Raw genomic sequence first — 26,740 nt, 5'->3', positions numbered from 1 at the left:
TTGTGTCTTTGTGTTTTTGTTTGCAGGCGTTAGTGATAGCTCACTGTGTGACGGGGCGCCAGCTGTATCTTCACTGGATCCATAAGATACCAGTCGTATTAGTACTTATTATGTGCATCGTTGCTGTCATTCTACTTGCTGAACTCTGGAAGTCGGAATGGATCCTAGTTGCCCTAACGTTGCAGGTGAGGATCCAAAGAATATTAAAGATATTTTACAGGATTCAGGGATGTGTATGGGGGGTTTGAAATCAGCCCCCAAACCCCCCCCCCCCAAAAAAAAAAAAGGAAAAAAACAGAAAAAACCCCAATTCACTCTAAAATGATGTCATCCCTTGAGAAAGCAACAGAGCTGATTTCAGTGGTTACAACCCAAAATTAATGAAGGGTTCCTTTGGTAATTACTCTAAACATAAATGACTATAAAAACTGACTTACTAAAGAGCAATGCAACTGTTTATAATCAATTTTTTCGCAACTTTTAGAACAATTTTTTTTTTATACATTGTAAATATTTGTCTCTCCTTAATTCATTATTTCTTAAATGTGTAATAGTGTGATTTTTTCAAATTTTTAATCTCTGTATATTTCCCTGTAATTCGACCTCCGGACGCCATGGGAATTTGTTTTTAAATGATAAACCAATGATCAATGAATGAAATGAATAATGTATAACATTTTGAGAATGTGGATTTAGACAGAGTGTAATTTACTTTTTTTGTTTTCTTTTTTTTGCAGGTTACGGCACCCATAATTCAAATTGTTGCCATAGTAATTCTAACAATCACAGCGTGGCCTCTTGCTAGCCTGTGGTGGCGGGATCATAATATAGGTTTGTTAAATGGATCTTTCCTTTCCTATACTGCGGTTTTATTTCTTTCAAAGCATCGGATGATTTAGGAAAGAGAGGGTATTTTTCATTCCAACATGCGAAAAATATCACAATATTTCCTCAATGATCTCTAACTAGAAAACAGAATTGGCTGTTGCACTAACTGCTTACCTAGAATAGAATTAGCTGCTACAAACTGTGCACATTCTAAGATAAAGATTGATCTAGCCAGACACCTAAGTATTTAAAATGATCAACATTGTCAATGGTATTGGAACCGATCTTCACATGTAAACTTTCTTCAATACGGCGAAGTTTAGCTTGAAATGTAGCTGTTTTACTATTTTTAGTATTGCTCTCTATATGTTATTATAAGTATATTTTTTATAATAAATATTGAGGACGTGTGACATAGCTACATCGAGCTCCAGGAAATTGACAGAAATTTCACCTTCTGCGTTTTTGTGGAAGCCTTTTCTACTAGCAAGTGTCTCTCAAGTTGTACATAGAACACTTTCATTGAGGTAAGAGAGATTAAAACCAACCTTTTAGGGCCTTTTGGCCCTAAAAGCTCTCTCAAATCAACGGCGGTGCCGCTTGGCCGCCATGTTTTCTGCCATGGGTCTTAACAGACCAAACACTGTGAGGTTCAACACCCACCATCTTTCGAAAGGTGTCACACCCCGAGACGTCTACAAAGCTGTCAATCACGAGTTGGATTCAACTTCAACAATAGTATGCATTGCTGAACTGGAACGTAACTGGTACAACGTCACCTTTGACAATGAGCAGGATTGTGAGACTATAGCATCGCAAGGCCTGCTATTACATAATGCCCTCGTCCAGTGTGAAAGAGCTAACATTCGCAACTCTGTGATCGCGTACATCAAGGCACTATACGAAATTCCGGACAATGCCATTACATCGCTCCTGTCTCGGTATGGAACTGTCGCCAACATCCGACGTCAATATCACGGTTTTGACGACAACATTGAAACCGGTGTGAGAAGCTGTCTCGTCAAGAGCCTCAAGAAACCAATACCGAGCTTTCTCAAATTCAGCGGCTTTACTTTACCAGTTAGATACAGGGGGCAACAGAAAACCTGCAAAATCTGTGAAGAAACAGGCCATCTAGCGAGAGACTGTCCGGCAAGAAACCGATGCTTTGTATGTGGAAGCTACGACCATAGGGCGGCTTGGCACGACAAACACGACAACAGCGAACAAGATGAAATCCGTGACGACAATCCGACAAATGAACATAAAGAAAATGAAGAGGACACTACTGGAGAGAAAGAAGATAATGAGCCCCAAAACACAGAACCGCCAGCTGAAGATGAAACACACAGCTCCAAAGCAAAGAAAGGAGAAGAAAAGAAAGGTATGGATCAAACAGAGAACACAGAACAGCACCCACCAAAAGAAGCCGCCTCTAAACCTAAGCTATCATTCAAAGAAGTAGTTGCAGGAACAACCAGCAAGAAAACTCCCACAAAACCCCAAGGATTTTGGGACGAAGCCATGAACAGCCAAGCAGTTAGAAAGTTGTCGCGGAAAAGGAAATCCACTGAAGCTTCAACAGCATCATCTAAAGTAGCTCGTGATGAGTCAACACCAACAGATATGGAAACTTTGGCAGCCGAAAACCCAGTTGATGAGACACCAGAGAACATGCACAACCAGGAACATACGGATGAAAGATCCGACGATACAGATTCGGAAGGATCGATCGACGAGGATAGTGGAAGACTCGTTGATCCAGATTATCACAGTGAAGACCCGGAAGATCTAGGCGGAGAATTCACTCTCTACACACGCAGGGGAGTCCGTCGACGAAGGAAAAAGCGAACATCATGGGAAAGGAAATCAACAACGAATAACTCTCAACAAACAACAAGTAAAACCAATGACACTGATCAATCGGGTCCATCGAGCTTCCCAACTACCAACAAGCCTAGTAAGAACAACGAAAGCCAACCCAAACAACAAGTTCAACAAAGCCAGAGAGGGAGAGGAAGAGGGAAGCCAAAGTAACCTTTACCTTCATTATGGCTGGTGAGATGAAGACATTAATGTACAACATCATCATTGGTATGTTCATATTGTCTATTGCCTCCATAAATGTTAATGGCTTGAGGAATAACCTAAAACGTAATGTGATCTTTGAATTTTTATGTCGTAACAAGTTTAGCCTAATTTTTCTTCAAGAAACTCACAGTGAAGAAAATGACGAACCCGTTTGGAGTAAAGAGTGGCAAGGAAAGATGCATTTTAGTCATGGCAATTGCCAATCAAGGGGGGTTGCTATTCTCACTTCAGAAAAATCTGGTCTCTGCATTGATAATATTTCTAGGGATAAGGAAGGGAGATGGATAAAGGGTCAAACTAAATGGAACAATCTTGACATTCCAGTTGCCTCTGTTTATGCTCCAAACAATTCGTACGACAGGGCTTATTTTTTTGATGACATGTCTGATTGGATAATTAGCGATTCTTCTATTATTGGTGGAGATTTCAATTGTAATATTGATAATGTAAAATCAAAGATGGCAGTAAAACTATTCTTAAAAATGTCATTAACGAGAAAGATTTATGTGACGTCTGGCGCACTATTCATCCTGATAAAGCAGGATACACACATTACCACAAAGCTAGTAAGCAGGCGACTAGAATTGACTATTTGTTTTTATCGTCCAATCTTCTGAGTAATGTTTTAGACGTGCGTGTTAATCCACATGGTAATTCTGATCACTCTATAGTTTGTATGAAATTACATGATCACGGTAATGTGCATGGCCAAGGAAGGTGGATATGTAATAACAGTCTTTTAAATGACAATGATTGTAAATATCGCATAGAAACCTTTTTACAATTCTGGACTTCTCAAAAATACAACTACAAGTCTCTGTTGGATTGGTGGGAAAGTGGTAAATTCAGAATAAAAGAAATTCTCCAAGATTACGGCAAAGAAAAAGCGCACCTTCAAAAACAAAAAATGAATGATCTTAAGAAAATATACAACAGGCTCTTGGAGAATCCAGACTCCAGTGGTGATGCCATTAAAGACATTGAAGCTCAAATAAAAGCCTACGAAATTGAAGAATGGTCCAAGGCTAAAATTAGAGTTCGGAATACCATTAAAGAGGAAGGTGAAAAAGCCTCTAAATTCTTTCTGAATCTTGAAAAACAGCAAGTCCAGAATAGTAAAATTGATAGGTTGGTTAATGCCGAAGGGAAATTTATCGATCAACCTCACTCTATGCTTGATCATGCTAATGATTTTTACTCTGACTTGTATAAAGAGGAAGACATCTCTGATGATCATTTAAATGATATTATCTCTAAAATAAGTAGAAAACAAATTCCTCATGATATTCATTGTAATCTTGAAAAAGCAATTACGGTTGATGAAGTCAAGTTAGCGCTATTTCAAATGAAGAAAAATAAGTCTCCTGGCTTAGACGGGCTTACGGTTGAGTTTTATCAGACATTTTGGAACACAATCGCTTCTGATGTCTTAAAAGTCTATAATTGCTGTTACAAGAATGGTATTTTGTGTAGATCAATGAACTCTGCGTTAATAAGACTTATTTATAAAAACAGAGGTGAATGAACTGATTTAAAAAATTGGCGTCCCATCAGCTTGCTCACTGTCGATTATAAGATCCTATCCAAGGTCATCACTAATAGAATGAAGCTTATTATGCCCCTTCTTGTAGGTGAAGAACAAACTTGTGGAGTTGTAGGAAGAAATATTCATGATAATCTTATGGTTCTGCGTGATACCATTGACTATGTAGAATTAGATAATTCGGAGGCTGCTCTCATAAGTATAGATCAAGAGAGGCGTTTGACAGAATTAGCTGGAAATATTTGTTCACTGTTTTGACAAAAATGGGAATTCCTTCGAATTTAATTAAATGGATTAAATTATTGTACAGCAATCCCAATTGTAACATTATTGTAAGTAATTTTATTGGTTCACCGGTTAAGGTTTCTCGAGGGATTAGGCAAGGATGTCCTTTATCCCCTCTCCTTTATTCTATCTGTGCGGAAGGGTTAGCGATTTTGGCTAGAACCGATTGTGATTTAAAAGGCATTGTTACGCCGGGAGGTGAAAGTAGTATTAGATTAATCCAACACGCTGATGACATCACTTTCTTTGTTGGTGACAACAAGGAGTTCGTTACTATTGATAACATTCTTAGTACCTATTGTAAGGGAAGCGGGTCTAAACTCAATGTAGACAAGTCCAAAGGCATGTGGCTTGGGAAGTGGACGGGTAGAGTCGACAAACCTTGTAACTTCCAGTGGTGTGATAAGCTTAAAATCCTTGGGATTATATTTGGGAACGATATCGTACCAAATGACAACTGGGGTCCGAGAATTACAAAAATCTGTAGTACTTTAGATAAATGGTCTAAACGTAATCTCACCTATCATGGCAAGTCTGTTATTGTAAATATTTTGATTGGGCCATGTATTAATTACCTTGGCAGCGTGTTAACCTGTCCCGAGGAAACCGTGAAAAAGATGAATAGTATGATCTGGAATTTCTTCTGGGATGGTAAAATCGAAAAAATTAAGAGGGCTACCATCATTGGTCCAAAAGACTCGGGTGGAATGGGTCTTGTTGACATTAAATGCAAATTAATGAGCCTCAAATTAAACTGGCTAGCTCGCTACCCCTCATCTCAAAGGAAATGGAAATATTTCTTTGACTATTGGATTAATAAAGCTAGTGCCAATGATCGCTTGGGGTGGTATATATTTGCCAATCAGAAAAAAGCTCTGAAAACCACGTCCTTTTATATTGATGTGATCAATGCCTTTGATAAAGCAGGATGTATTATGGATTGTAAACATTCTAGTGTTTTAGAAACAAGAGAAATGCCTTTGTGGAATAATGTTAGCGTCACCAAGGACAACGTCACTTTTGGTAGTACCTTGCTTAAATCTTTTGGTATTAACAGGATAAAACATATTGTGAAACAGGGTAAACTGATCTCTTTTAAAGAAATTGCTGAAATGTGTGCATTACGTAATATTAATGCCGGTAGAATGCTAGGTCGCCTTAAGCATCATGTGGATTATAACCTAGTTGAAGAAAAAAGAGAAGGTCCAGCTAATCCTTTATGTAGTTGGTTAGTCATCAAAGATTATAACGGAGAGGAGTCTGCTCCGATGTATTTAACTAAAGCCAAGACCAACTACGGCAACCTGATTAGGAAAAAAACTGTCGGTCCTAGAGTTCAACCAATTTGGCAAAATATATTCAGTATTAGTCAAGATCTTGATTGGTCTACGATATGGATCAGCGATTTTAAGAACTACTTAATGGTTCCTGATGATAAGCAATTCATGTACAAACTTAGACACATAATTTTACCTACTTAAGATGTTTTGCTTAAAATTGGTATTGTTAGAGAAGAATCTTGCCCGCTCTGTAATGTAGAAAGAGAAACTCATGAGCATATTTTCATTTACTGTTCTCACACATTGGATGCTTGGATTTTTGTAGAAAGATTGCTTAGCAAATATACAGGTAACAAACATTTTTATTTAAACGACTCTAACAGAATTCTTGGATATGCTCTAAAACCGGTTCAGGCCATCGTTGTTGCTAAATTGCTTAGGCTGATCTGGAATATTCGATGCAAAAAGGTGTTTAATAGTTATTCCAGACCAGCAGAAATCGACATCATCTCTTCGAATGGAAAAGAACAGGTTAAAACCAGAATCTTTCGAAAATTGCTATACTAGAAACAATTCTTTGTGTTTCACCACTAAGGACGAAGTCAGTTTTAATTACTAATTGCCTGTTTTACCAAGGGCCAAGTTATTTCCTTTGTCCCATATGTATCATGTTTTTCTAATTTTTGTTTTTTTGTTGTCAGTATTGTTTTTTTCCCGAACCACGTGATTCCCGAGTCACGCTAAATTGTAGATATTTGTATATAAAAAAGAGGTATTCATTTAACTATTTAATTATTTTGTTTATTGTTATTATTGTTATTATTATTGTTATTTTCTGAGCTTCTGTTTCTTACTGCGCCTGTTATATATTAGAAGTATTTACTGGAGTGTCTTTTGATAGTGTGTTTATTTGATGTATGCCTTTGCTGATGAATGTTGAATAAACGGAGTAATATAACTCCACATCAAGAGAAAAAAAAAATAAATAAATACTTACTAAAAGGGCTATTACTTTGAAAATCAACTCTCAGAAATCTAAGAAACACACAGTTGATGACCAGGTTGTTGTTTTTTCATTTCTTCATTTCAGTTCACCGATGTGTGTCCCTTTCACTGTTCGTCATCCTTCTATTATTTGTGTATCTGAGTCCACTATTAATGGAAGCGCCGTGTGTTCTCCAGACGGCAGACCTTCCTGTAAAACCTCCAATCATAGCTCATAAAGGAGCAGAACAGGTCAGTTAAGAAGTGATGAAGAAGCGTGATTTATCCTTACTTTGCTTGCTTTAAAGGAACACATTGCCTTGGATCGGCCGAGTTGGTCTTTGAAAAGCATTTGTAACCGTTTGTTATAAAATTGGTAGAAAGATGTTGTAAAATTAGAATACAATGATCCACACAAACATGCCTCAAAAATGCACGGTTTTCCTTTTACCTCGTCGACTAACACGGTCGGCCATTTATGGGAGTCAATTTTTTTATTAAAAGCCAACGTGTTCCTTTAAAGGTGCTCCGTCAAGGCCCAATTTCAAGCAGAAATGTTTCTCGCATTGAAATGTTTCTTAATCCCTTTATCTAAAACCCGATTCCTTTTAAAGCCATTGGACTCTTTCGGTAAACAGTATTGTCCAAGGCCCACACTTCGTGTATCACAACTTCTATATCAAATAACAAACCTGTGAAAATTTAGGCTCAATCGGTCATCGGAGTCGGGAGAAAATAACGGGGAAAACCCATCCTTATATCCGCGCGTTTCGCCGTGGTCAGGACATGTGTTTAAAATAAATCCGTAATTCTCGCTATCGAGAATTGATATTGTTTTACTGTTTTCACAACAAGTAAAGCATTTCATGGAATAATATTTCAAGAGAAGTCTTTCACCACTACCTTCTGTAAACCCTGTAAGTTATTTGTAAATCTGTGAACTTTTATTTTTGTCCTGTACTGAAAGGGTCCAATGGCTTTAAGGGAATTGTTTCTCAAAGTGTTATTCAGTATCAACAGCTGCGGTGCTTCATACCAACAGGTTTTAGGGTCATTGCTTTCTTTAGTAGTTTTCAAAGGTATACTTCGATTCAATTCAATAGTACATTTATTCCATACTCTCATGACTCTTGTTGGAAAACAGAACAATTAAGAGAATTAATCAGTTCATAGAAATGTACCAAAATCAAAAACGCATAAAAGTATACAAAATAATTAATATAAAGTTAAAGCAAAAAATAAATAGATAACTAGGAATTAACTATGTACAATAGAGGAGTGGGACCATGGGACTCATAGAGTAAGCAGAGGCTTGTAGACAACTGTCTTTAAACAGACAAACAAACAACAGTTGAGCGCGAGAATGTCTTTAGCCGAACGCCTTCTCGGGAAACTCTGATGGTCGACTTCCACGCATCCCGGTCCAGCATCAGCGTCCTAAGCTCAGCTGTTTCCTGTTGTGTTGCAAACAAACAAACAAACAGAGAAGACGAAAGGAGATGAAAGTCTCTCTCGGAAGAAGACGAAAGTCTCTCTTTAGTATAAATCATAGCTCTTTGTTAAATTTGTCCCACTCTCTTAAGGCTGTCAAAGTTTTCGTAAGGGTTTGATTAACTTTCACTTGTGTCTGTGATTTTTTTATGTCCAGATTGCTCCAGAAAACACAAAGATTTCTTTCCAAACAGCTGCTAATTATCCAGTCTTTGGCTTTGAATCGGATGTTAGAATCAGGTGAGATCTTTAGGTTTGTAATTTCATTTTTCATCCAGGTACGTCACAATGCTAACCCAAAACGAGGCGATGGGCGCAGCCACTGCAAGTGGTGGCGGACATGCGCCCATAGCCTCGTTTTGGTTAAGAATTACATTTTTCTGTTCAATACTTGATGTCTTGTAATGAAACAGGCTTTTTTCTCTAGTACAGGTCATTCTCAGATTACAATTTTTTCAAAAAGAAAACCAAAAGCAACACAAGTGTGTAAGATTATTAAAAAATGAAGCTTTTTTGTTGTGCTTTATAGCCATGTATAATACTTTAATAAATAATTGTTCATTTGCAAGTCCTGCAGTCTAACCACTGGACCACGGTTAGCTTGGTAGGATTCGTACCTACAACCTTGTGATTGCAAGTCCTATAGTCTAACCACTGGACCATGGTTAGCTTGTTATGACTCGAACCACAACCTTGTGATTGCAAGCCCTGCAGTCTAACCACTGGACCACGGTTAGCTTGGTAGGATTCGTACCTACAAACGTGTGATTACAAGTCCTTCGGTCTAACCACTGGACCACTGTTAGCTTGTTATAATTCAAACCCACAACCTTGTGATTGCATGTCCTGCAGTCTCACCACTGGGCCACTGTTAGCTTGGTAGGATTTGAACCTAAAACCTTGTGATTGCAAGTCCTATAGGCTAACCATTGGACCAGGGTTAGCTTGGTAGGATTCGAACCTAAAACCTTGTGATTGAAAGTCCTACAGTCCAACCACTGGACCACTGTTAGCTTTTGGTAGGATTCAAATTTAAGACCTTGTGATTGCAAGTGCTGCAGTCTCACCACTGGACACCGGTTAGCTCGGTAAGATTCAAACCTACAAACGTGTGATTACAAGTCCTTCGGTCTAACCACTGGACCACTGTTAGCTTGTTATAATTCAAACCCACAACCTTGTGATTACAAGTCCTATAGTCTAACCACTGGACCAGGGTTAGCTTGGTAGGATTCGAACCTAAGACCTTGTGATTGCAAGTCCTGCAGTCTCACCACTGGGCCACTGTTAGCTTGGTAGGATTTGAACCTACAACCTTGTGATTGCAAGTTCCTGCAGTCTAACCACTGGACCCTGGTGACCTTTCTCTCTCTCTCTCTCTCTATCTCTCTCTGTTTCAGCTCGGATGGTGTGCCATTCTTAATGCATGACAATACGCTAACCAGGACTACCAATGTGCATGCAGTATTCCCAAACAGAACTAAACATAGAGCAGAGAGCTTCACATGGACGGAACTTCAGAAGCTGGACGCCGGCTCTTGGTTTCTTAAGGTATTTAATGCTTCTGGTTTTTGCAAAATCTATTTTTGAAGCCTATTTTTGAAAAACGGCTGCATTTTCCATTATTATTATTATTATTATTATTATTATTGTTGTTGTTGTTGTTGTTGTTGTTGTTGTTGTTGTTGTTGTTGTTGTTGTTGTTGTTGTTGTTGTTGTTGTTGTTGTTGTTGTTGTTGTTGTTGTTGTTGTTGTTGTTGTTGTTGTTGTTGTTGTTGTTGTTGTTGTTGTTGTTGTTGTTGTTGTTGTTGTTGTTGTTGTTGTTGTTGTTGTTGTTGTTGTTGTTGTTGTTGTTGTTGTTGTTGTTGTTGTTGTTGTTGTTGTTGTTGTTGTTGTTGTTGTTGTTGTTGTTGTTGTTGTTGTTGTTGTTGTTGTTGTTGTTGTTGTTGTTGTTGTTGTTGTTGTTGTTGTTGTTGTTGTTGTTGTTGTTGTTGTTGTTGTTGTTGTTGTTGTTGTTGTTGTTGTTGTTGTTGTTGTTGTTGTTGTTGTTGTTGTTGTTGTTGTTGTTGTTGTTGTTGTTGTTGTTGTTGTTGTTGTTGTTGTTGTTGTTGTTGTTGTTGTTGTTGTTGTTGTTGTTGTTGTTGTTGTTGTTGTTGTTGTTGTTGTTGTTGTTGTTGTTGTTGTTGTTGTTGTTGTTGTTGTTGTTGTTGTTGTTGTTGTTGTTGTTGTTGTTGTTGTTGTTGTTGTTGTTGTTGTTGTTGTTGTTGTTGTTGTTGTTGTTGTTGTTGTTGTTGTTGTTGTTGTTGTTGTTGTTGTTGTTGTTGTTGTTGTTGTTGTTGTTGTTGTTGTTGTTGTTGTTGTTGTTGTTGTTGTTGTTGTTGTTGTTGTTGTTGTTGTTGTTGTTGTTGTTGTTGTTGTTGTTGTTGTTGTTGTTGTTGTTGTTGTTGTTGTTGTTGTTGTTGTTGTTGTTGTTGTTGTTGTTGTTGTTGTTGTTGTTGTTGTTGTTGTTGTTGTTGTTGTTGTTGTTGTTGTTGTTGTTGTTGTTGTTGTTGTTGTTGTTGTTGTTGTTGTTGTTGTTGTTGTTGTTGTTGTTGTTGTTGTTGTTGTTGTTGTTGTTGTTGTTGTTGTTGTTGTTGTTGTTGTTGTTGTTGTTGTTGTTGTTGTTGTTGTTGTTGTTGTTGTTGTTGTTGTTGTTGTTGTTGTTGTTGTTGTTGTTGTTGTTGTTGTTGTTGTTGTTGTTGTTGTTGTTGTTGTTGTTGTTGTTGTTGTTGTTGTTGTTGTTGTTGTTGTTGTTGTTGTTGTTGTTGTTGTTGTTGTTGTTGTTGTTGTTGTTGTTGTTGTTGTTGTTGTTGTTGTTGTTGTTGTTGTTGTTGTTGTTGTTGTTGTTGTTGTTGTTGTTGTTGTTGTTGTTGTTGTTGTTGTTGTTGTTGTTGTTGTTGTTGTTGTTGTTGTTGTTGTTGTTGTTGTTGTTGTTGTTGTTGTTGTTGTTGTTGTTGTTGTTGTTGTTGTTGTTGTTGTTGTTGTTGTTGTTGTTGTTGTTGTTGTTGTTGTTGTTGTTGTTGTTGTTGTTGTTGTTGTTGTTGTTGTTGTTGTTGTTGTTGTTGTTGTTGTTGTTGTTGTTGTTGTTGTTGTTGTTGTTGTTGTTGTTGTTGTTGTTGTTGTTGTTGTTGTTGTTGTTGTTGTTGTTGTTGTTGTTGTTGTTGTTGTTGTTGTTGTTGTTGTTGTTGTTGTTGTTGTTGTTGTTGTTGTTGTTGTTGTTGTTGTTGTTGTTGTTGTTGTTGTTGTTGTTGTTGTTGTTGTTGTTGTTGTTGTTGTTGTTGTTGTTGTTGTTGTTGTTGTTGTTGTTGTTGTTGTTGTTGTTGTTGTTGTTGTTGTTGTTGTTGTTGTTGTTGTTGTTGTTGTTGTTGTTGTTGTTGTTGTTGTTGTTGTTGTTGTTGTTGTTGTTGTTGTTGTTGTTGTTGTTGTTGTTGTTGTTGTTGTTGTTGTTGTTGTTGTTGTTGTTGTTGTTGTTGTTGTTGTTGTTGTTGTTGTTGTTGTTGTTGTTGTTGTTGTTGTTGTTGTTGTTGTTGTTGTTGTTGTTGTTGTTGTTGTTGTTGTTGTTGTTGTTGTTGTTGTTGTTGTTGTTGTTGTTGTTGTTGTTGTTGTTGTTGTTGTTGTTGTTGTTGTTGTTGTTGTTGTTGTTGTTGTTGTTGTTGTTGTTGTTGTTGTTGTTGTTGTTGTTGTTGTTGTTGTTGTTGTTGTTGTTGTTGTTGTTGTTGTTGTTGTTGTTGTTGTTGTTGTTGTTGTTGTTGTTGTTGTTGTTGTTGTTGTTGTTGTTGTTGTTGTTGTTGTTGTTGTTGTTGTTGTTGTTGTTGTTGTTGTTGTTGTTGTTGTTGTTGTTGTTGTTGTTGTTGTTGTTGTTGTTGTTGTTGTTGTTGTTGTTGTTGTTGTTGTTGTTGTTGTTGTTGTTGTTGTTGTTGTTGTTGTTGTTGTTGTTGTTGTTGTTGTTGTTGTTGTTGTTGTTGTTGTTGTTGTTGTTGTTGTTGTTGTTGTTGTTGTTGTTGTTGTTGTTGTTGTTGTTGTTGTTGTTGTTGTTGTTGTTGTTGTTGTTGTTGTTGTTGTTGTTGTTGTTGTTGTTGTTGTTGTTGTTGTTGTTGTTGTTGTTGTTGTTGTTGTTGTTGTTGTTGTTGTTGTTGTTGTTGTTGTTGTTGTTGTTGTTGTTGTTGTTGTTGTTGTTGTTGTTGTTGTTGTTGTTGTTGTTGTTGTTGTTGTTGTTGTTGTTGTTGTTGTTGTTGTTGTTGTTGTTGTTGTTGTTGTTGTTGTTGTTGTTGTTGTTGTTGTTGTTGTTGTTGTTGTTGTTGTTGTTGTTGTTGTTGTTGTTGTTGTTGTTGTTGTTGTTGTTGTTGTTGTTGTTGTTGTTGTTGTTGTTGTTGTTGTTGTTGTTGTTGTTGTTGTTGTTGTTGTTGTTGTTGTTGTTGTTGTTGTTGTTGTTGTTGTTGTTGTTGTTGTTGTTGTTGTTGTTGTTGTTGTTGTTGTTGTTGTTGTTGTTGTTGTTGTTGTTGTTGTTGTTGTTGTTGTTGTTGTTGTTGTTGTTGTTGTTGTTGTTGTTGTTGTTGTTGTTGTTGTTGTTGTTGTTGTTGTTGTTGTTGTTGTTGTTGTTGTTGTTGTTGTTGTTGTTGTTGTTGTTGTTGTTGTTGTTGTTGTTGTTGTTGTTGTTGTTGTTGTTGTTGTTGTTGTTGTTGTTGTTGTTGTTGTTGTTGTTGTTGTTGTTGTTGTTGTTGTTGTTGTTGTTGTTGTTGTTGTTGTTGTTGTTGTTGTTGTTGTTGTTGTTGTTGTTGTTGTTGTTGTTGTTGTTGTTGTTGTTGTTGTTGTTGTTGTTGTTGTTGTTGTTGTTGTTGTTGTTGTTGTTGTTGTTGTTGTTGTTGTTGTTGTTGTTGTTGTTGTTGTTGTTGTTGTTGTTGTTGTTGTTGTTGTTGTTGTTGTTGTTGTTGTTGTTGTTGTTGTTGTTGTTGTTGTTGTTGTTGTTGTTGTTGTTGTTGTTGTTGTTGTTGTTGTTGTTGTTGTTGTTGTTGTTGTTGTTGTTGTTGTTGTTGTTGTTGTTGTTGTTGTTGTTGTTGTTGTTGTTGTTGTTGTTGTTGTTGTTGTTGTTGTTGTTGTTGTTGTTGTTGTTGTTGTTGTTGTTGTTGTTGTTGTTGTTGTTGTTGTTGTTGTTGTTGTTGTTGTTGTTGTTGTTGTTGTTGTTGTTGTTGTTGTTGTTGTTGTTGTTGTTGTTGTTGTTGTTGTTGTTGTTGTTGTTGTTGTTGTTGTTGTTGTTGTTGTTGTTGTTGTTGTTGTTGTTGTTGTTGTTGTTGTTGTTGTTGTTGTTGTTGTTGTTGTTGTTGTTGTTGTTGTTGTTGTTGTTGTTGTTGTTGTTGTTGTTGTTGTTGTTGTTATTATTATTATTAGAAGCTCCCTATAGAATCCACTTAACATTTTGGATATTCCTATCCCTTCTCAGAGTGACCCGCACAACAAATTAAAATACGTTCCTGAAGAAACGAGGAAGAAGTTCATCGGGCAGAAAATCCCAAGTTATAAAGAGTTTCTTGAGTTAGCGGTGATGTACAACAAGACAATTGTGTTTGATCTAGCTCATCCACCAGCGGGACACCCATATTATGCTGGTGACGTTGTGGAACTTGTGGTTAACATCACGTTGCAGTCCGGAATCAAACAGGATAAGGTTGGTGTGGTTGTAGTCTTGGTTCAAGAAGTTACTGATGATATTAGTTTTCATTAGGTAAACATATTCCCCCACCAACATTGAGTGCCATCATGTAACACCGACCTTCAAATATTAACCCTGCAAAAAGTTGAGTGCCATCATGTACTTTGTTTATTTCTCCAGGTCTGGTGGCTGTCGAATATACAGCGAGATTGGGTAAAAGAGAAAGCTCCTGGGTTTATCTTCACAGCAGAAGGCAGATACAGTGTAGGGATATTACTTGATGAGGATATACACAATGTCAATGCCGAGTATACCGAGGTCAACCATAATGACATAAGGTAAACTCAAGAATTTGTGTAAATTTTTTTTATCCGTCTTCTGTTCTACACCAACAGGATTTGCCCGTCACTTTTTCTGTGAGAAAATAAGATTAGCTGTTGCAAACAACTTACTAACCAAATGGACCGATGGTATAAATGCAAAAAATAGGTACTTGCCTGACGTTTCAACCCTAGCAGAGTCTTTCTCGAAGCCTTCGAGAAAGACGCTGCAGGGTCAAAAAATAGTCAATGGCCTGACGTTTCAACCTTAGCAGAGTCTTTCTCGAAGGCTTCGAGAAAGACGCTGCTAGCGTCGAAACGTCAGGCCATTAACTATTTTTTGCACTTTTTCTGTGACTATTAGAAATTTCCTTCTTGGATGTTCAGACCATGGTGTTGTGGATTTTGGTGTTTTGTTCACCTACCCTACACCTTTGTGGCTACTCGGGTGGGTTTTTATTGGGGTTTTTATGGTTTTGTTCTTTGGTGTCTTTTGGTTGTCTTTCATCTATGGTATTTTTCTGGCCAAAACAAACAACTTTGTAGTTTAATCTGGAATAAAGCAGACGATCTTGGCCAGCTGGGTATTTTTCTTCTTATTTTTTTTTTTTTTTTTAGAATATTGGATTGAAAGCTAAGGCCAACTACCTGTTTATAAATATATTAAACAAAAACAAATTATTTTGAATTTTCAGTTATTTCTTTTGAACCACCCACAATTTCCAGAATAAAAAAGAATAATAAAACATTGACTATTCTAAATGACCGCCTCACACTGTTTAATGTGAGGTAAGAGACTGCATAGTTTTTCAAATAGATATTCTTGATATTTTCTGCCTCTAATTTGAGAACAATTATCTGGATTTGTTTTACAGAGTATATGCAGAAAATAATATAACGACCAATATTTACGTCATTAATACGCCTGGATTGTATTCCATTTATTGGTGTGTTGGAGCACATACTGTTACAACCAGTGCTTGCCAAGATTTATCTAATATTCAAGCACCGGTCTGGCATATGGTGAGTCCAACCTTATTTATGTCTTTCTGACTTCTGTTAAAACTTTAAAACTTTAACGATCACGCACCATGTCCAAAGCATTTGTGATGGTATTATATTTATTGGTGTGTTGACGCACATACCGTTACAACCAGTGCTTGCCAAGATTTATCTAATATTCAAGCATTGGTCTGGAATATGGTGAGTCCAACCTTATGTCTTTCTGACTTCTGTTAAAACTTTAAAGCTTTAACGATCACACACCATGTCCAAAGCCTTTGTGGTATTATTATTTATTGGTGTGTTGATGCACATGTTACAACCATTTAATATTCAAGCACCGGTCTGGCATATGGTGAGTCCAACCTCATGTTTTTCTGACTTCTCAAAAACCATTTCCAAAGCCTTTTATTTGTGTGCTTGAGCATATACTTTCACGACCAGTGCTTGCCAAGATTTATATAATATTCAGTAGGATTTAAAACTTTGCATGATGGAAGTATAACTAAGAAAGTTTTGCGGTAACTCCATGGAAAATCTCTTTGTGAGTAGAGTTGGTTCTGAAAAGAAGCGGGGGTTTATTTCAAAATCAAAACTGGTTCTTTTCAGAATGAACTCTAAAAAGAAATTTACTGCAAACCTCTTTGAGTTAGATTCTTAGCTTTATTCCTTACATGTATATTGCATCTCTTTACAACTCTTTGCCTGGTGCTATAAAATAGACTGTTTTAAGAGGAATATCAAATCCTACCTTCAACTCCCCCTAGTTATTTTCTTTTTAAATATTTCAGGCCTGATACTTCACAGAGGCGCCTCCGTTGCCCCTTGTCATTGCCTTGGTGCCCTTGAAATGCTCCAGTAGAAATTTACAATTTCCTCATAGGGTGCCCATTGCCAAAGAGAAAATGCCTTGGTGCCATTGCCCTTTCAAAAACGAAGCATACAGCCCTGATATTTGTTTTATTCTCGTAGCCCCTTACCAAGAGTTGCTTTTAGTCTTGTTTGGGGCAAACTTGGACTTAAAAATAATGAAATAAAAAAAATGATCTAAAACAGGTTTGTTAGCGGTTTAGATGACAACATCTGGCTAGTTCTACCACATTGCTCTTTATCAACAGCCTTTTCACAGCTGTATGGGCGTTTGTGTACAATGCTTTATAAAATTGAACTGTAAAATGTAAAACAAGACACTATGAACTTTTAAAACTTTCATAAGCTGAACACAGTAGAACTTTATCAACTTTTCTTTTCCCTGATTTGTTGTTCTTTCTTTTCTTTGGGGTTGCCGATTCACAGACACCGACTGCGTTTCTGATAGTGAGTGCCGTACTTGGAATAGCTTCAGCTGTGTGCATTGTCGTCATTTGTGTCATTCAGAGGTAAGGTCCTAAAGGAGTTAGTGACAAATATGACAGCAGAGATGAGACGTCTTCACTTTCTGTTAGCGTAAAGTTTGCACTTATAATTGCTTCGTCCTTGGGATAAAACTGTAGGATTTGTGTATTGTTTTGTATTCAGCCGCCGTTTCTGGCATTCAATGCGCTCATGTCTCATCTATAAGCTGAACAAGCTTTATAAAAAATCGCGTAGAATTAGAACTATAGAAACCAACCAACAGGGAATTCTGTTAATGGCGTGGCTGAGCTGTCTAGTTCGCCGGACCCAAGCTCTGGTGTTGTCGGCAGCAGAGTGTGGGTTCGAATCCCGGTCATGAAACTTGTGCCCTAGAGCAAGACACTTAACCATAACTGCTATGTAAAAAGTTGGGACGGTAGTGCATTCTGCTCTACCACCCAGGCTCCTAGTGGATGATATCCCATGCCTACATCATTACGGACTGCGAAGGGGGTAACCCTATTTCAGCCCCAGGAGTAAGGTGGAACTGTGCCCCTGGTGACGTTTGATTTGATAGCCCAAATCATTGAAGTGCAGCCCTCACCTTGAAGTAGTCGTCTAGACTTGTGATATTAGGTGATATCTCGCAAACAAAATATTTTTAAAAAGAAAAATAACTTGCCACTAAACCTTTTAATGAGTGGAGAATGTTGACTATTTACGCAGAGCCATAAAATAAAGCCTTGTTTCACTTTGAGTGAATGATATAAATCCAATCTGTTTATAATCCTCAGATGTCGTAATCCCGTAAGAGACGCCAATCCAGAATCCATATCCCTGCATTCTCCCCGGCATTTTACGGGTGGAAGCACCACCAAGAAAAGCGACCGCGAATTACTCTACCGTACAAACGAAGACACGATGTTTAATCCTGCGCATACACCGGGTAAAGATGTCCAGGTAAGTTGAGGTCAATGACTGGCAGCAGAAGAGTCAAGTCTCTGTGACATCACGGACTAATTTCATGGCTCTGCTTACCGCCGAATTCTCCCCTTGCACGGCAAGCGCCAAATATCTGCGCTAGCTTTGAAGCGAGGAATGTCTAGTAACTGGAGTACGTACGCACGCACAGACCAATATTCCATGCTAACCTGTGAAATACGCTTGACATCAGCATATATTTCTCTACTTCCGCAAGCGCAGTTTCTTGACGGTAAGCAGAGCCCTAAAATTGGGCCCTAGGCTCAATTTGATATCAATTTGTGGACAGCCTGGGTTTAGTTTTAGTTGGACTATCTTCAGACAAACCTGACGAGGCAAAAACTCCAAGATAAATTTACTTGGGGATAATTTCAATTAACATCGTTCAGTATATGAAATGTGTTATTGTGAACCAGTTTGTTAGAATCAAAGATGTTATATCTGATGGACAATGTGGATTTCTTGCAGATAAATACAGTATATATTATTTTCATTGTTTTGGTTTTTTTGTTTAGTTTGCTTGCCTCATATTTTTCTTCTTTTATTTTCCACTGCATTTTCCTTTGCCTGCACCTCAGCAATTATAAATAGCACTTGAATCTTTGTGTTCTTTATTTTTTATTTATATAATACTAATACATGTTTTTTTACTTGGGGTGGCGGGTGTCAACAATTGAGACAATAATTTTGTTTTCATGAAATTTTTTCTGTTTTTCAAAGTTACAGCATTGTAACCCCACACAAATCACATCCCAGGCCTTTACAGTGTCGGTCGCCAGCTGCTTCTATGGTCTACTACCCCCCACCCCCCAGTAGCACCTCCCCTCCACCACAGTCCCGTCCCTAGTTTTGGTTCAAGGTTTTCCTGTTACTATTATCTACCCATGATACATCGCCACAAGAGGGCGTGCTTTACCATAGACCAGCATGCACACCGTTCCATGCCTACACTCGCGTACCAAGTATTTGTGATCTATGGGAGTTCGCTATCAGAGGCTCCTGTGCTAAGCGGTTTATGGTTGATAGTGCTCTGTATTGATAGCGCCTTCTATTGGCAGGAGTAGTAAAATAATAAACAACAGGAGAATCTTGAACCAAGACTATCCCATCCCCTGCCCGACTTCAATCTCTGTGTTACTCTCTCTCTGAAACTGTGTCTGCTTTTTTTTTCTTGTAAAGGTAAAGGTTTTGCATGCCGTCGAGATGGACGACTTACTGAAAGCTGGAAACGCACCCTGCAAAATCTAAGCAAATACTTGGGTACACTAGACATATTTAAGTCATTTTATTAACACCAAATAATATGACATTATACATGATAAACGAGAGGAATATTTTCTCAAATATATTTTTTGTCTATGCAAAGACAAGATTAATGCAAAACACTTGGATACACCGACTTGTTTTGTCATTTATTAACACCAAAATAATAACAATAAATCTTCCATTATAGTTATAGTTATAGAAAAAGAGGAATATTTTCTCTTATATATTTTTTGTTTATGGAGAGGCAAAATTGCAGCACACAAATAAAATTAATCCTTGGTCCGAGACCTGGAAAGGTTCCAAATTAAAGTTTGGGGCGATGGATGAATTCTTCCTACCAATTCCTTGCTCTTACTTTCAGCTACTTTTTGCAGCTCTTCATACTCTCAAATCAGTTCTACATAAACTTAAAAGCTATATTCTTTATAACCTTATAGATGTTCTACAAACTGGGAAGCTTGCATAGCTTACTAATTTTCCGTTGTATGATTTTATTCCTATTTCTGATCACAAATAATTTCCTTTTCTGTTTTACAAACTTGTCTTATGTTATGATATTAGTTACGATTTTATTTCACCAACTTTTCTATCTAAAACCATTTTCTCTTGTAATCCCAGTTTATTTTTCCTATTTCAAATTTCTTTTCATAATATTTCATACTTATATTAACCTATGCAAGCTGGTTGCAATGAATGTGCATTTTGTGTCTCTAAAAATCCCGCCAAAACTTCATGGTGCATTTGTATGAAAAATGTTTTTAGTTGCTCCAAAGTTTATCAATTTTCCTATTTATATTTTCCTGTTAAAGCCATTGGACACTTTCGGTAAACAGTATTGTCCAAGGCCCACACTTCGTGTATCACAACTTAATCATAAAATAACAAACCTGTGAAAATTTAGGGTCATTGGAGTCGGTAGAAAATAGCGGGAAAACCCACCCTTGTTTCCGCATGTTTCGCCGTGTCGTGACATGTGTTCAAAATAAATCCGTAATTCTCGATATCGAGAATTGATATTGTTTTAATGTTTTCTCAAAAAGTAAAGCATTTCATGGCATAATATTTCAAGAGAAGTATTTCACCATTACCTTCTGTAAACCCTGTAAGTTATTTGTAAATCTGTGAACTTTTATTTTTCTTTCTGTACCAAAAGTGTCCAATGGCTTTAATGTTACAAAAATAATGTAGTCTCTGGGCATGTGAGACCTCCATTTTGGAACAGAAGTCAGGATTTGTTTATCACTAAAGATTTTTTGTGCGATCGCACAAATATTTATTTTGTGAACCTGGTCCAAAAGTATCAAAGTGTTGAGAACTATGATTTTAATGAAAAAAAAGTGCTGCATATTACAACATTTTTAAAAACATTTGCAGGGAATTTAAACTTTTAAAAAATTTCTTCAGGGAACTCACATGTCCACCTCTTAAAAAATTGCTGTGGTTAAATAATCACTAAAACTGTTGTATTTGTATTGCTGACTTTTAACGCCATCTCCATATTTGGCATCAAACGTTTTCCCCTCATCAAAGATGGAAGAAGAACCACCTGTTTATCAAGATGATCTTGATGCAATGGGAGTGAGTTCAACAAGTGGAGTAGCCAATCTTCACCAAGAGGTCAAAATGCAGTTAGAATGAAGGGCCAGATGAGCTCTTCCAGTCAGGAGTGTTCCTCCAACTGTGGTTGGAGGTCAGTGTACAGCGTCATTTGTGGGATGTCTGGTCTGAGGAAGTACGTGCTTTACTAAGGTATACAGTTTACAAAAAATACATTTCTTGACCAATACAGACTTCATATTGAAAGCCATTTCCTTAAAGATGTCAAAGTTCTTGGTTTTGAACCTAGGAGAAGAGGTATTTCATCAGCATCAGCTGTCAAGATATTGCACTGTACTTATTTAAATTGATGAAGAATGTCGAGAATTCTTATTGTATTCTTAGACTTTGTTTTGTATTTTTGGCTTGTGCACATGCACACTTGGCCTAGCTAAGAGGTTGCAATGCTTTTTAATGCAACGATTTTACTTCTTTGGTAAAAGTAAATATACTTAAATCATGCACATGTAATCTTGATATTAGATGTCAAATAATATATCATTCTATTCTGAAGATTCATTTCGGGTCATAGAATGGTAAATACACCAAAAGTTTATTACCAAACTAAATTGGTAAGAGGCACTTTGATAGTTTGAGATATTTGGAGAAATTATTTTTACGAAATTAATATATTGTTTGGATGAACAATGTGGCCAGTGATGCGGTTGGTACCGGCTGTGACCGGCTGTGACCTCGCTAAATATGATGGATTCGATGGTCCTTCAAAAAAATATTGTTACAGTTTTCTTGCTGTTTTCGCGGCAAGTAAAACACTGTATTCACCTGAAACTTTCACATGTGACTTTTCTTGTATCTTTCTTTATAATATTGCTTATAAATATAAACCAGCATTACATTGTCAAAAGATAGCCTTTGAGTATGACCCTACTTTTGATTAACACACAGCAATACGTATTCCATTGAACACTTTGTAATGTATCAAGTATTGATTGTAAATCAATAGTTATTGACAAATAAGGAGACTGAATTACTTCTCTAGATGTGAACCTGGGACAAATTGAATGGACCAGTTTCGTTTTTATGCAAAGGTTACAGGCTCGAATCCAACAAAAATGGATCATACTTGCAAAATGACTAAAAGTTATGCAGTTTTCCCATTTTTTGTATGGCAAGTTTATTGTTTAAACAAGATGAATATATGTTTGTCTAAGAACCATTGCAACACTTAAATCATTGTAACCATGTTAACAAACTCAATTTATAAAATTACTTATTCTACTAACAAAGTTAAAAACTTGCATTTTTTTTAACAGTCTAATAATGATACATTATTGTGAATAAAGAAAATATTAATTGTTTAAAAAGTCAAAGCACTATCAACATAGCTGATTATTGCACAAAATTTCCTCCTGTTTTCAACAAATAATCGTCAACGTAAATCTTAATAATTGTAGTCCTACTTATTCCAAGTGCTTTTGAAAATTATTTTGTTCTACAACCACTGATTCCATTTTATTTAACTTACACTTTAAACATAGATTTTTTCTCTACTTTTCTCCATTATCTTTTTTGTTGTTGCAAGAATGTAGTAATTCATTTTAGTACTTAAGTACTTCTAATTAGAAGTAGTCAATTATTTATAGTTGTTGCGGGGTCATACGTGGCAACCTCTTTTGGGATGGGTATCTGGACTCTCATACACTAATTCTGATTAATTTAAAGACACTGGAAACTATTGGTAATTGTCAAAGATCAGTCTTCTAACTTGGTGTATCTCAACATAAGCATAAAATAACAAACCTGTGAAAAGTTGAGCTCAATTGGTCGTCCAAGTTGCGAGATAACAATGAAAGAAAAAATACACCTTGTCACACGAAGTTGTGTGATTTCAGATGCTTGGTTTCGGGACCTCAAATTCGAAATCTGAGGTCTCGAATTCAAATTTGTGGAGGCTGGTTGGCTGGTTACCTTAACCTGTTGTTTTCCTTGGCTGCATTTGTGTATATGTAGCTGTGTGTAATAAGGCCACTGATTGGAAAGTAGTTTCATTATAGTATGTTATAATTAACCTGACAATGTTAACTTAAAATCAAACTGTTTATAGTAGTCGGTGGCTTCACTCGTTATTGTGAATTCAACACTAGTTTTAAAGGCTGAGTATACACTTATGGTATTTATCAAAGACCAGTACCATCACTCGGTGTATCCGAAGCATAAAATAACAAACCTGTGAAAATTTGGGCTTAATTGGTCATCGAAGTTGCAAAAAGTTCATGAGAGAAAAAGAAAAACACTTGTTGTATAAAATTATGTGCTTTCAGATGCATGAGAAAGGCTTCGTGTGTAACACAGAATCTATAGCAAAACAACAAAATATTATGCAGTGTATTTCTTAAGTTTTTTTTTTCAAAACAATAGAGAAAAACACAACATCAAACTCGAGAGTAAAATAGTTTGTACTTTATTTATTTCATTGCTCTCTTTCCATGTGGGTATTCATTTTAAACTTTTGGAAAGTTATTGTCTGAAGAAAAAATAATGAATAATAGTCGCTGAGAGAGTTTATACACTGTGAACGTGAGACACAAAAATATATGCAACCGTAACCTTCCTCTGGTCCTCTGGCTTACCCCAACCGTACCCCACCCATACCCCACTACTCATGTATACCCTCACACCTGACCCAGCTGGTTTAATAAAGCTGTTAAGCAGAAAACACTGCTTGACAATTTCTTCGCTAAGCGAAAATTGAGTGAAGCACCAGTCGCAACAATGTTAAGTTTTTGCTTAGCAAAGAAATTTGCCAAGCAGAATTTTCTGCTTAACAGCTTTATGGAATTGGTAAATGGTTTTGTTGTGACAACATTCCACTCTGATATTGCAGGTATTACTTCACAATGAATGCAACAATGGGAGACTTTCAGGACTCTTGGTGGCAGCAGACTTACCAGGTAAAATCCATTGTTCTTGGTAATGTGCACATGCTCAGAACTATCTAAACAATGGAAATTGACCTGGTAAGTCTGCTGCCACCTAGCGTCTCAAAGTCTCCCATTGGATGGGTATTTTGTTTTTCCACCATGGAATGTTGGAAGTATTAAACAGGGTATCTTAAATGGTGTCTTTCACATCTTTTTCAAATCATCATATATGCAATATTGAATCATGTGATTTATTCAATTAGTATAAACAAATGTGAGATCATGTTCGTATACCTATATTTCAGTTTTCTAGCATATGTATGTGTTAACTTTACAGAATTAGATGTCGCAAACTGCTTTCCAATTAAAACAACCTATGGTAATGCAAGATTGTTAATTAAACACACTTGACATTATTGGTACTTGTCAAAGATATAGTCTTCACAGTTGGTGTATCTCAACATATGCATAAAATAACAAACCTGTGAAAATGTTTAGCTCAATCGGTCGTCGAAGTTGCGAGATTAAAATGAAAGAAAAAACACCCTTGTCGCACCATGGTCACACGAAGTTGTGTGCTTTCTGATGATGCTTGATTTCGGAACCTCAAATTCTAAATCTGGGGTCTCGAAATCAAATGTCTTCCTTGAATGCTAAATAACAACATGTTGCATTGTTGTCATTTAGTCTTCGAGACAGACTGATGTGGTTTCGAAACGTCGGGTCATTTGTTTCCTTTCTAGTATTGTTGACACCATATTATGAGTTCTCTATTATATTTCTAGGTTTGATTTGCATATTTTCATTGTATGAACCCTTGGTGCTTGATGTTCCCCATTCTCGTTTTATGATAAAAAAAATAATAACTGTTACACTCTCATAAATAATTATGTTAATTATTTCACTTAATGTACAAAAGAAAAGTTTCACTTCATTTTAGATTTGTTTAGATTTTGGGGAAAAGTTTATTTTCAAAACTAATTGTGCTTAATATTTTCTCCATCACAAAATAAATATTTATTATACTTTAAAAACAAAATAATATTAGGTTTTGTGTAAATTTAATTATAATTTATTACAGATTGATAATTGAATAACGCAGATGTGTAGATTGTGAATCTTTGGGAATTGTGTTAATCTGGGTGTAATCCGGTGATGATAATAAAACAGTCTCTTTCGGGAGATGATTTGTAAAGATTTTTAAAGTTTTTGATCTTAATTTTTGTATTATACTATTTTGAGAGAAGGCTGAGGTGAAAGACTGACAATAGGAACAAAATTGGACCATGGTGAACTTCCACATCATGCTTAAAGGCCTGGACGCCTTTGGTAATTTGGTAATTTGGACCAGTATTCTCATTTGGTATCTGTGAATATTTTGACTCATTGGTAATCGAAGTTGGCAATCGAAGAGAATAATATAATATATTTTTAAAAAAAACACCCGGTTGCCAAAATTTGTGTGCTTTCAGTTCAGGCCTTCAGTCTCAAAGTTTTCTTATTTGAGTGAGAAAATACTACATTACTTTAGAGGGGCCGTTTCTCGCTTATTTTTTATACTAACAACAGCTCTCCCATTGCTCGTCACGCAAGAAAGTTTTTATACTAAAAAATATTAAGAAAAATTACTAATAGTGCCTTGGTGTGCTTGGGATATCCAGGGGCAGAACCGGATAAGCTATGCGCATAAATCAACCCTGACTTGCAAAAATTAATACTGTTGATAAGACTCAACTAGTAGTTGCAAAAAGGGTTGCAGTTTTAAAACATCGAGGAACATGCTTACAAGTAGGCCTACCACAGTTTCAGTCGAACTTGACAGTTTGTTTAATGACTGACTAATCCAATGCAAACAGAAATCCCAGGTACGTCATCGTATTAAAAAGGTATGCCTACACCTGCTTGCGCGGGAAGATTGTAAATCAGTGTTAAATGATTGCATGACGTCACAGCGCAAGACGCTCCCCTCCCATCATTAGCTGAGAGTTCCCAGCACGCCCGCGTCAGTGTACGTATCTAGTGTTAGCCATCAGTGATGGCAACCATAGGCAAGAAGCTGCTATGCACAACAAAATTTGCTCAGCATGAAATTTCTTCCTTGATAAAAACAGGATTACCAAGTACCAAATTTCCACGTGATTTTCAGAATAAGCAAACAACAGCTGAATACCAGTAACAAGCAATATGCTACAAATGGAAACTCGGTCGGTATGACCCTGTTTTTATCAAGGAAGAATTTTCATGCTAAGCAGTTATCATGAAACAAATAACAAACTTCATAAGGGAGTTTACCTTTTACAGAATTGGTAAGAAACAAAGATCGTGAAGATCACAGATTTACATAAAACTTACACGGTCTAATGATTATGATAGTTGAAAACATCCCTTGAAATATTTCTGTCTGAAATGTCATACTTGGATGAGAAATAAATAATCTAATTTCGCGTTTGGAGTTTATCGCTCAGTGGGCGTTTTATTCATTTTTATTTTGGCATCGATGCAATGCAAAATTTGTCATCGGTTTTTCACTATTATCTCGTGACCCAGCTGGGCGATCGATCTCAAAATTCTACAGGTTTGTCAGTTGATGTATATGATGGATTACATAAAGTGCTTACACTGCCAGCAACTGTTTTGCTAGCAAAACCAATTCTGTAATGTTCCTTTAAACAACTACTGGGAAGATATAACCCGGTAAGTTCCTTTAACTTTTCATGGCAAAGCCAACCAGCAGGTAGTTATATTCTTCTATTGCACTTCCTTAGGAACTTCCCTTTTTCACCCTTTTTGTTGGTTTGCGACCAGCCACTCTTTGCGACTATTGTTGGCTAAACATCCCGTCACTCACTGGCGGAAGCAAACGGCCCATGGCCACAAACAAGAAAACACTCTTCCTGTAAAAAACTTTTTTTTGCAAATAAATTTTCTTTTTAGGCCTCATGGCCACACATTCCCACGTGGCTGAACCACTTCCACAAAGAGTCACAACATTATTCATTTGTTGTTGGGATTTCCCCCGTTAATTACTTCATTAATCAGACTTTACACATACTCCGCCCTCATCGTTTTACTTGAGTCATACTTTTGTTTTAAAACTATAATTCGATTATTATTTATTGAGAAGTGTTTCCGCATTTTCATTTCATTTGTTCATGAAACAATCATGGGGA

At 36.6% G+C, this 26,740-nt stretch overlaps 1 protein-coding gene across 3 annotated transcripts in view; it reads left to right on the top strand.

The window, feature by feature from the left end:
• LOC139945193 (glycerophosphodiester phosphodiesterase domain-containing protein 5-like) overlaps positions 1-24,750 on the top strand; it is a 34,525-nt gene extending 9,775 nt beyond the window's left edge. Inside the window, exons 5-16 of one of the 3 annotated variants that reach the window (XM_071942488.1) lie at positions 27-185; positions 738-831; positions 7,118-7,263; positions 8,660-8,742; positions 9,903-10,053; positions 13,979-14,203; positions 14,369-14,526; positions 15,384-15,531; positions 16,807-16,889; positions 17,640-17,805; positions 19,006-19,086; positions 20,623-20,741. In XM_071942488.1, the coding sequence (XP_071798589.1) occupies positions 27-185; positions 738-831; positions 7,118-7,263; positions 8,660-8,742; positions 9,903-10,053; positions 13,979-14,203; positions 14,369-14,526; positions 15,384-15,531; positions 16,807-16,889; positions 17,640-17,805; positions 19,006-19,074 (1,482 nt within the window). In that variant the 3' untranslated portion in view covers positions 19,075-19,086; positions 20,623-20,741. Of the gene's footprint in view, positions 1-26; positions 186-737; positions 832-7,117; positions 7,264-8,659; positions 8,743-9,902; positions 10,054-13,978; positions 14,204-14,368; positions 14,527-15,383; positions 15,532-16,806; positions 16,890-17,639; positions 17,806-19,005 lie in introns of all 3 variants that reach the window. The other 2 variants (XM_071942486.1, XM_071942487.1) reach the window with 2 other exon arrangements.
• The last annotated feature ends 1,990 nt before the right edge of the window (positions 24,751-26,740 follow it).

This window comes from Asterias amurensis, chromosome 12, assembly GCF_032118995.1.
Source record: "Asterias amurensis chromosome 12, ASM3211899v1".
In the NCBI taxonomy this organism is placed as follows: domain Eukaryota; kingdom Metazoa; phylum Echinodermata; class Asteroidea; order Forcipulatida; family Asteriidae; genus Asterias; species Asterias amurensis.
This window is presented reverse-complemented; position numbering and strand designations above follow the sequence as displayed.